General features: G+C 58.5%; 1 protein-coding gene across 1 annotated transcript; it reads right to left on the bottom strand.

The window, feature by feature from the left end:
* Positions 1-4,326: 4,326 nt before the first annotated feature.
* Positions 4,327-10,011, bottom strand: EDN2 (endothelin 2). The gene is made up of 5 exons (XM_046017668.1): positions 9,883-10,011; positions 9,349-9,505; positions 7,730-7,852; positions 6,711-6,809; positions 4,327-5,005 (listed from the first exon to the last, which is right to left on the bottom strand). Exons 1-5 carry the CDS (start codon positions 9,944-9,946, stop codon positions 4,912-4,914), a joined length of 537 nt encoding a protein of 178 aa, XP_045873624.1. The 5' UTR covers positions 9,947-10,011; the 3' UTR covers positions 4,327-4,911.
* Positions 10,012-10,395: the final 384 nt, after the last annotated feature.

Genomic DNA, 10,395 nt, shown 5'->3' with positions numbered 1-10,395 from the left:
GATAACCCCTACCTCACCAGTCCTCATGAGGCTTAGATGAGGGCGCCTACCACCTTCTTCGTACGGGGGCTGTCGCCCTGTGAGCCCTTGAGGCCTATTGGCTACTACTATCGTCGTATTTTCAGCAGTGAAGGGGTCAGAGGACACGTGTGTGCCTGGAGGCCAGGGGCTGGCCCCCTGGACCCCCATCTCCTGGCTCCCTGCCTGCTGTCCCCCTCACTCTCTCCGGCACTGATTGATCGACAGGCGGGGCTAGTGGCGGCCTGGCAGGCCTGTCCTGGCAGCTGCTCCCACAAGGCGAGGCCCTCTGAGCTTCGGAGAATTAATTAGGCCACATTCCTCTTCCAGGGCTCCTGGGGCGGGCCTGCACAGGGCCCCCTTCCGAGCTGCTGAGGGCTCTTGGCTCAGGTCCCTGGCAGGCCTAGGCGAGGCCCACACTCTGCTCTCCCCTGAGAGGGGCTGGAAGGGCTCTGATGAGCTGGAAGCAGTGGCTGGGGAAGCGACGATGACAAGCCAGCCGCCCAAAGCCAGCTCCTGCCCTGGCTGTCCCCTGCTTAGCCACCATCACTGGTCCCCATCACTCAAACTCAAATTCCTGGCATTGGATGCCATTCCCAGCCTGGCCCCTGCTGATCAGGCTGGCTGCCTTGCTCCAGATCCTTCCAAGCTCTGGCCAGACACGCCTCACTCCCTTCCTCTAGCAGCGATGCCCTTTCCTCCTTCCAGAGTGTGCAAACCCTGCTCATTCTCCAAAGCCTCCCCACTACCAAACCAGCTGGAAGGGCAGTCCGTAACATATCCCTCCTCCTGTCCCATCGTTTTGCCTCGTCTCTCTTCCCTGCCAACCCGTGAGACCCTTGAGTGGAGCAAGTGTGCTTTGATCCAAAGGCATGAAGCACAGTGGAGGGCATTTCAAGCGAGGCAGTATTCTCCTGGGAGACATTGTCTGAGGCTGTGATGGGGAGTGACTGCTGCTGTAGCTCTCCCTGCTTGGAGCCCTTTCTCCCATGCTGGGGGCTCTGGCCTGATCTGGGGCTCCGGAGGGCGCAGCCCATTCCTGCCTCCTCCTCTCCAGCCTTCCCCTGGGCCCCCTTCTTCTTTTGTTCCCTGAAAGGGGCTGAGAATGGCTCTCTTCCGCAACCAGGCTTGGCCTCTGCTGCCCCACCTGCCCGGGACACTCCTCTCTACTCTCTTCCTTCACTTAATTGGCTCCCTTGTGCTCGGCCTTGATGTCACCTCCTTCGGGAAGCCTCCCTGGGTTCTCCCACCCCAGGGACTCCCATCACCAGGTGGATGTCCTCTTGGAGAGGTGGTAAGGCATAGACGTTTGGAGCTTGAGGTTTAAATCCTGGCTCAGCCACATACTAAAATGACAGAACCTGCTGCGTAAGTTGCTGCAAAGAACCAAGAAATTCGTGTGCATAAAGCGCTTCGTGAGTGTGCTCAATAAACACTAGCTACTGTTTTTATCTTAATAGTTAACAGGTTTTTGGTTTGGGTGTTTGGTTTTTTATTTTGTTTTGAGGGGCTCTGCTCTTGCCCCGTGAGGCCAGGAGCTGTGTCTGTCCTGCTCGTAAGAGTCTCCGGAGAGTGATCATTCATGAGCGGATGGCTTCTCTGAACTGGGTGGGGACAGCCACCCAGGACTGAAAGGCCTCACCTGCGGCCCGGCGCTGCGTCGGGCGGCTGAGTCCCGGACTCAGGACAACGCTCCCCTCTGCCTCGGCTCCCATCTGTACATGAACCCGAGTCAATCCGGGTCATTCTGTGCCTCCTTCTGGCCTATCCCTGCCTGGTGTTCCAGCTCGAAGGAACATCAATTTGACTCACAAAGCCTTGACAACACCAGCTAAGTATTTATGGCAAAGGCAGAAAAAAGCAAGAAAAGGGGAGATTTTGTCCTCCGAACTCTGGACAAGCTTCCTGAAGGGCTGATGTCTTGCTTCCCCGGGTTTGCTTTGACTTGGCAGTTGCTCCCCCCATGTTTCCCCCTGTTCCTTCTGTACACTGTCCTACCTTCCACCCTGTTTCTGGGGCCCCAGCTAGCTGCAGTGTGGTCTCGTAGCAGGCATAGACTCAAGGCACACATGACCCCTTTTGTCCTGTGGAGACAGAGGTGACCAAAGAAGGCCAGAGTAGGACCCCCTAAAGTGCAGGGCCTGAGCTGGAGACCCCCATTCCCCCGGGAATAAGGATCCGAGAGACTGCACGGTCACCTTCCTATACCTGCCTCCTGGGTCTTCTCCCCTCCCTTTAATCATCTCTGTGACTGAATCATTTGGGTCTCTGATCTCTGAACTCTGGCCAGGGCTACAGGGACCTGTGCCAAGGGCGGTGGATGCCTCCTTCCCTGGGCTTCTGACACACCCTCAACCAATCTCAGCCTCCCTCTCCCAGGCCTCTCTCACACCTGCTCTCCTGGGATTGCCCTATTCAGCTGCCCAGCCTGGCCACTGGTTATTCATTTGGCATTTTCCAGGTGCAGGGCCATTTGGCATAGGATGCTGGGCTGCCATGGCGTGAGATTCCTCTGGCATGAGACTCTGCTGAGATTTGAGAGGTGTGCCCTGACTCCGGGCCCCCTTATTCCAACCCTCACCACCCAGGATGCATTGTGGACCTCTGAGGACTGGGGGTGAACTTGCTTCCCTGTCCACTCTTGCCCTGTGCAGCCCTCTGGTGGTATAGTTCTAAAGCCCAGCTCTGATCAGGTCCCCTGTGTCTCATAGCCCTTTTGTGGCCCACAAGAGAGGGTCTAGCCTCCTTGCTTTGGCCTCGAGGTCTCTCTGGCATCATCTCCTGCCGCTCTTCCCTCACCATGGTCCAGCCATACGGGTTCTCCATGGGAACCGCCTCTGTCCGTCCTGCTACCATACCTTCACCCTCCCTGTTCCCTCTGTCTGGAATTCCCTTTCTAATCTCTTCCTACTTGAGTCTTACTCATCTTTGGAGGCTGTGGGAGCAGCCCCTTCGTCCAGGAGTCTTATTCTGACCACTCCTCTTTCCCCGAGCCGCCCACCTCAGGTCCTTCAGTGAAAGGGCTGTTCTGCTCATTACAGAATCACTTTTGATGGCCCAGCAAGCAGCCTCTTCCTCTTATCAGGCCGAGGGCTTAACCCAGCAGTCTGTTTCAGGTTCATACCTGTCCTACAACCTAGAGACTATTGTTTCCCATTCTGTGGATTAAAAAAAAAAAAAAAAAAAAAAAGAGGCCCAGAAAGAGATTCATCCCAGGTCATGCTGCAGTGGTGATCCGTGAATTCAACCAAAAATATTTTTAAATTCATCCATCCATCCATCCATCCATATGTACCCTAGACTCTGGGTTCATCCTGACGTCACCACTCACAGTGTGACCTTGGGTAAGTAAATTGCCTTCTCTGTACATCAATTTCCTCATCATTAAAAGAGAGTAATAAAAATTCCTCTGTCACAGGTTACCAAGATGGAGTTAATATCAGTCAAGTGCAAGTACACAGTAGGGTTTCCATACGTGTGGCATGTCATCCTTCCAGGAGGGGGTCAGGGCTGGCTTCATGGACAAGGCAGGATCAGAACAGTGTGTAAATAATGATCTCGCTATAGCCGTTTGGGCCACCTGCCACTCCCAGCCCAGGCCAGCCAGGAGAAAAGGGAACAGCTTGTCACAGGAGGATTTGGCGGACATGGAGGCTGTGGGTCCAAGCAGCTGTCAGCAGGGGTGATCCTGACTGCTGGTCGACCCTGGAACTCGGGTGGGCTGCTTCTCCGGCCTTGGCAGGACTGGTGGACCCAGGCCTGGAGCCCCGGGCTTCCTCGGTCGAAGCTCACTTCTTGTTCACTGGCGAGGGCCGAGACAAGGGACGAGTGAGGGCCAGGCCATACACCATCATAGCATCCATCACTGACCCCTTGGGCTGCACACAGTCTTGACATCCATCTAGCTCCAGCCTTTGCCGCACAGATAGACTCTGGGCCTCACGACAGCTCCTGATGAGGGCTTCCAGAGCAGAAGTGGGTCTTGATTCCTTCCAAACGTGCTCCTGGGAAAGGCCTGGCCATCGGTGACTGGGCCGATGGGAACACAGGTCCCAGAATCCTGGATTTCAAAGCTACAAATGGCTGCTCAGGCACGTGATAGGCGAGGGCCTAGAGAGGCTGGGTTAGCAGCTACAGGTGACCAGCAAGGGCCCGGGGAAATAGAACCGTGGGCTCTGGCTACTGCCCCAGACCCTTTCTCTCTCCTTCCTGTGTCCCCTTCACTTCTGTGCAGCCCCTTCCTGAGAGGGGCCTCCCACCTCTGCTTCAGCCAAGACAAAAATATCAGAGTAACACTTCTTCGTTTATTAAAAACACAAGTTCACAGGTAAATAATAGAGTCTAAAAAAATACATTAAAATAAATAACAGAGTCCTCCACGTTCTTAGAGGAAATAAGTTATATACAGACAGATGAAGCCGAGGAGGCCGCTCTCACCAGGAGCATCTTGGGGACATGAGGGTGGGAGGACTCTGGGGAGGGAGAACTGGAGGAGATGGACGGGGCCTGCCTAGGACACCAGCCCTGTCCAGCCTCCAGTGCTGGCTTCCATCTGAGGGTCCATCACTGCTCGCCAATCCCAGTTTGTAGCCAATAGACAGGAAACCTCTCAGGACGTGGCCTCTGGGTTAGCACGTTCCTCATGTAGTTCCTTCTAGCGGGGCGGTAGGGCTGGGACCGGTGCGGGGGAGGCTGCCCTACAGCCTGGGGGCTGAAGGCTTTCCTGGGCAGGGTGAGGACATGAGCTGCCTTGGGAGAAGCTCCTTCACCCGTGCAAGGAGACCAGAGCTCGTGACGCCTTAGCAGGTTGTGTCCCTGGCCCTGGGCTGCTCCTCTCCTCGCAGCCCCACACGGGCTCCTTCCCAGCGTTTCTTGGCAACCTGGTGGTCAGTGCTATGTTTTCCTCCGCCTGGGGTATGTGGGCCTCGGCTCCCTCTCTGCTTCCTGGTGTCGTCTGGCAAAGCGGATCTTGGTGGCAGAAATTTCCCTGGAATCGAGAAGGGTCCATTTAGCATCTTGGGAGGTATGGGCTGCCCACGATGGTTTCCCAGGACAGGCAGCAGCAACAGGACCTGACCCCCTTAGTCACAGCTGCCCTGGGGTCGGGGACAGCCACAGCTCACCCTGAAAACAAAATCTGCACATCAGGGACAGGACAGATGCTAGAATCTCCTCTGCCCATGGGGACTTTGGTGAAGCTGATGTCCAATGTCACCAGAGGGCCAAGAACAGCGTACCTCCCGTGACTTTCCTTCCCGCTTCCATATTGGCGCTCCTGCCGTTCCTTCTAGGCTCTTTCCCTCCCCTCACTCAAATTCCATGGACTAAAATTCCCATTCTTCAAGGTCCCACCCAAGGTGGCTCAACCCAGACAAATATGGGTCTTAGCTGCCCTTTGAACTGGGATGAGCCCCTGGCAGGGGCTCCAGCATCATCCAAGGGGTCTTTTTTTTTTTTTTTAAGATTTATTTATTTATTTATTTGACAGACAGAGATCACAAGTAGGCAGAGAGGCAGGTGGAGAGAGAGGAGGAAGCGGGCTCCCCGCTGAGAAGAGAGTCCGATTTGGGGCTCGATCCCAGGACCCTGGGACCATGACCTGAGCTGAAAGCAGAGACTTTAACCCACTGAGCCACCCAGGTGCCCCCATCCAAGGGCTCTTGTCCTGACTCCAAGGGTTCTAGCCTGGAGCTGGGAGTCTGGCTGCAGCTCCCAGCCATGGGAACTGAGGCAAGGGTGGCAACCTCCCCGAGTCCCTTTCTTAGGCTGTAAAAGAAACCCAGGCTGTGAGGATGAGAATGGGTTGGCAAGGCAAGCTCTTCGTCCACTATGAGAGGCTGTGCACTTGCAAAGTCTGATTCTTGATCCCGCGCGTCCTCGGACAGTTCCCAAGTCTATGCTGGGTCTTCAGCATGGGTCCTAGGTTTCAGCCTCCCCACAAAGATGGGAGCTCCCGGGGGCCACGCTGGGCCCCAGTGCTGGCCAGCTCCGAGGAGTCTCCAGAGGTCCCACTGGGTGCCTTCCACCTACGTCAGTGGATCTGCCCTCACAACGACCCCTACAGACGGCTTGCCCTGATCTCCCGGGCTTCAGGTCCTGGGGACCTGAAGCACAGAGAAGTGAAGCAATAAGCCCAAGGTCACAAAGGCTTGTTTGTGGCACAGCAGGGATTCAAATAGGCCAGTCCTGGCTCAGAACTGCCCCCTCAGCCCCTCGGCGGCACGGCCAGATGTGGGGGCTCTATTCTCAAGTCAATGTGGTCAGACAGACCTTTGAGCGCACATCCCGTGGGCCAGGCCTCGCGCTGAGCCATGCCGAGGCTGCCAGGAAGGGGATCTGGTTTGGGACAGGGAGGAGGGGACAGTCTAGATCACCGAGCATTCTGGACCCAGCACATAGGAGACACTCACCACCTGAATGAACACCCAAGGCCTACCTTCCACCATCACAGTCCCTCCGCCCCTGCTAAGAAAGTCAACCTCCAGGCCTGGTGGGGACAGAGAGCAGAGCAGCTAAGACCCCTGGCTCTGGAGCCGGCCAGATGCCTGTCATGGACCGCTGGGATGTGGGGCAAGTGCCTTCACTTCTCTGAGCCTCAGTTCCCTTGGCTGCCCAGTAAGGACCCAGTCCCGCCTTCTTGGAGAACGTGCAAGGCATACAGGAGGTGCTCTGCCCGTGCAGGCACCACTTACCTCAGCTGCTGGAGGAGCTCTCCTGCGGACGTCCATCTCTGGCCGGCCTGGAACACGTCGGCAGGGGACCTGCTGCCTGGGCCTACCACAGCTTCAGCCCTGAATGAACAGCATTAGGACCCAAGTGAGGGGCTGTCCAGGGCCCTGAGAACACCTGGCTGTGGGCCCAGTGCCCCCCCAACCTCACCCCAAGCAGATCCGTTTCCACCCCTGTGCACCTGGCATCCTTCCTTTCCCAGGCGGGGTGGGGGCCGAGGAAAACCGAGCTGCCGGGAATATGTTCTTAGCCTCAGAAAGGCAGCTGGGGGCCTGGCCTTCCCAGAATCCAGCCACCTGCAGCTGAGCACAGTTCTTTGCGAGGGGAAACTGAGGCAGGGGTGGGGCCACAGCCTGAGTCTCAGAGGAGGAGTTTCTCATAAATCATCATAGGAAGGGCAGGTTTGGGACTGGGAAGCCAGTCTCTGCTTTCCCCAGATCCTCCAGGTGCACGAGCAAAGGAACGCCGTCTCCCGCTCCTTTTACACATGGGAAAACTGAGGCCCAGAGGGTTCAGAGAATTGGCCAAGCGCCCCACCCACCACCCTCCAACCCAGCAACTCTGTGACAACCCTGGGGTCGTGCCACGGTCTCCCAAGTCCCGTTGCTACTTCTCCACCAAGAAAGCTCCAGAGCACTCCACGCTGCAGCTCAGAAGCCAAAGCCCGGCGCCCCTGGGCAGACAGACCGAGGCTGCAGGCCCCGCTCTCCTTTGACAGGACAAGTCCTATCCCCTCTGTGCCCGAGCAACTTCTGTTGTCACTTGGGGAGCGTCCCTCCTGCCCAGGAGTGAGGGTGGGGTGCTCTCAGAAGCCCCCAGTGCTGGGCAGTGGGAGGGATTTGGGATGACTGGCTCCCCGCAGAAAGGGGGGCAGCCTATGGGCTCCCGGGACCCTGCTCCCCCACCAGTAGCCACTCAGCTTCTCTGCCAGTCTTCCAGACGCCCTGCTCCCCCGGCCCCCGCAGGCGGGGTGCCAGCTTACCAGGACTTTCGACGGCAGAAGGTGGCACAGGCGGGGTCCCCACCGCTGGAGCACTCACAGCGCTTCGGCAGGGAGCGGCGCCGGCGTCTTGGCGGGTTTCCCAGGCCATAAGGAGCTGTCTGTCTGTGGGCAGGCAGCCAGCAAGGTAGTGGAGTAGGGAGGAGAGAGCAGAGGGGAGGGGGAGAGAGGGAGAGGATTAGATAAACTCCGACCACTGGCAAGCAGAGAGTGTCCGCAGCGCACACAGGGATGGCCACCCATGCCCCTGGGATGGAAGTAAAAATGTCACCAGCCCCTGACCTTAAGAAGGCCCAGTGCAGGCCCCTCCCTGGCTGCCAGGTGGTCCGGGACAAGGTCCCTCCCCCTTTCTGGGCCTCTGCTTGCTCCCACATTCCCGGCCCCACTCAGTAAGCCTCCCAGCATGGAGAGGAGGGGCCGGAACGGTGCTCCCTCCCTAAGTCGGGAAATGGGGAGTCCTCCCAGCCCCTCCCAGACAGGAACTTGAGCTGATGGAGAGGGCCAGGCTGGTCCCCCGTGGAGGAGGGGAGGAAATGCCATCTCACAGAAGTAAACATACAGGCTCTCAGCTAAGCTGCCCTCACCTGGTCATCCCTTGCCTGGAGGGCGATAAACGTGGCCTAGAGCTCTGAATTAGAAACAGTGTGTGTGCAAGCGCTTGTGTGTGTGTGCGCGCGTGTGTGTGTATGTGTGTGTGTGTGTGAGATCAGGCGGGATTGATTTCAGATTCAAAGTCTGGCCAAGGCAGGCTGTGGGCAGGGCAGGGGCCCTGTGGCCGGTTGGACCAGCACCTTCGGGTGCCAGAGCTAATTTTAGACAATGTGGTTGAAGTTGTAATGACTCCCAGGTAGACCCAGCACGCAGGGACTGGCAGCGTTCCCGCCCTGAGCGAGTGTTTGGATGCGGATTATCTCCACACGCTTACGTGCGGAGCTTCTCTTGCCTTTTGCAATTTGGGGAAGGAAAAAAAAAACACAAACACCCAGAGAAACTTCAGCTCGAAGTATGCAGTGGCCCGGAGGCTGTGCGGGTGCAGACAGAGCAGACAGCCCTGGGCTCCCACCCCAGCTCTGCCAGGTGACACAGCCCAGGCTTCTCATCTTGTCACTGCAGACGGCAGCAGCGCCTGCATCGTGGGGAGGACGAGGGGTTCGCGGACTGGTAACAGACAAGCCGTGCTTGGCACACAGCCTGGCACCGTCAAGGCATGGGTGCTGTCATTCAGCGTCTTATTCTTGGAAGATCATGCCGAGGCCGCATGGCAGAGTGGGCGTGAGCCTCCGCAGCTGCGCCTAGGCCTAGGAGGGAGTCTCCGCCTACTGCTTACTCCTTCCTGTGCACTCTTGGAGCAGGCACCCGACCTCTCTGAGCCTCAGTGCCCTGATCTGGAGAACGGGGCCAATACCAGGCTGTTGCAAGAACTCTCCTGAGGTAGCCCTGCGTGACAGGGCAGCCCCCACGTGGAAGTTGGAAAAATAACCAGTAATTCTCCCTAGTAGTGCAGTGACCCTGTCTGGAGGTCCAGGGGGAGCTGGACTCTGCGGGACATTCCCCATCCCCTGCCCTGCTGCCGGCAGCCCCGCCTGGATCCCCGCGCTCACCCGGGGGTGTTCACCCAGATGATGTCCAGGTGGCAGAAGTAAACGCATTCCTTGTCCAGCCAGGAGCTGCAGGAGCAACGTCGAGGCCGCAGGTGGGAGCCTCGGGCCCGGGGCGAGGGTGTGGGGTGATCCAGAGCAGCGGCCACCTGGCCCTTGCCTGTGTGTCCAAGGAGAGAGAGAGAGAGAGGGAGAGGGAGAGAGGTGGGTCAGGGCGCCTGGCACAGCTGGGATAGGGGACCTGCCGGGCTCCTCCTCTTGCATAATCGAGGAAGTTGGCTTTCTCATTGCTCAGGAGCTCCAGGCCAGCCTGGGGGAAGCCCCAACAATGCCGGGTGAGAAGGGCCGGTGCTGTCCGGTGCCTTGCAGCAGCTCTGTCCTTGCCGAGCTCCCCGGAGCTGCCGCGGCTGCAGGACTCCCACCCCTGAGGGCCCCCAGCTGACCAGCGAGTACTGGGAACTGGGGAGGGAGGCACCTGCAAGCAGCCCCGGAGGGGGTGGGGCGGCTGCTGTAGCAGGTGAGGCTGGGGCGGCTCACCTTCCTGCAGAGCCAGGAGCAGGGCCAGAGCGACGGAGCACCAGGCAGTGGGCACGGCGACCATAGCAGTGGTGGAGCGCACGGGCTGGACGAGAGGAGGGAATGTGCCTGTCGCCAGCGTCCTGCTGCCAAGCCGAGCTGAGAGCTCATTGCCTCAGTGCCCTGGCGGCTTCTTATAACACCCTGCACAGCCCCGCCCCTGCCCATCCAGCCCTGCCCCATTGTACAGGAAAGCGATGACACCGCCTCCACCCCAGGGTGCACGCCTTGGCTGGCCTCCCTGGTGTGGGGTGGGGGAGGCGGGCAGGGGAGGGTGGAGGCGGGAGGGAAGGCCCCGCTCTCCTCCTTCTGTGCCTGGAGCACCTCCTGGAGTACGGCAGCTCTCCTGCAGTCCCTAGGGACCCCTCCCGGTTCTGCTGGACTGCCTCAAGTCACCCCCATTGTGCCTGACCCCCTTCTTGGCTCTCTGTGTGGCTGCTCCAGGGCTCTTGCTGAGTCAGGAGTGGGAAGGGG

This window comes from Meles meles, chromosome 1, assembly GCF_922984935.1.
Source record: "Meles meles chromosome 1, mMelMel3.1 paternal haplotype, whole genome shotgun sequence".
NCBI lineage: Eukaryota > Metazoa > Chordata > Mammalia > Carnivora > Mustelidae > Meles > Meles meles.
The sequence above is the reverse complement of the archived record's forward strand: the minus strand, read 5'-3'. Positions and strand labels throughout refer to the sequence as shown.

What these genes read in the sequence shown, in the direction of transcription:
- EDN2 (XM_046017668.1), bottom strand. Translation starts at nt 9,946, where the DNA reads ATGGTCGCCGTGCCCACTGCCTGGTGCTCCGTCGCTCTGGCCCTGCTC. An exon ending in ATCTGGGTGAACACCCCCGG is followed by an intron (nt 7,853 to 9,348) that starts GTGAGCGCGGGG and finishes GCCTGCCCACAG; the next exon opens with ACAGACAGCTCCTTATGGCC. An exon ending in TTCTGCCGTCGAAAGTCCTG is followed by an intron (nt 6,810 to 7,729) that starts GTAAGCTGGCAC and finishes CTGTTCATTCAG; the next exon opens with GGCTGAAGCTGTGGTAGGCC.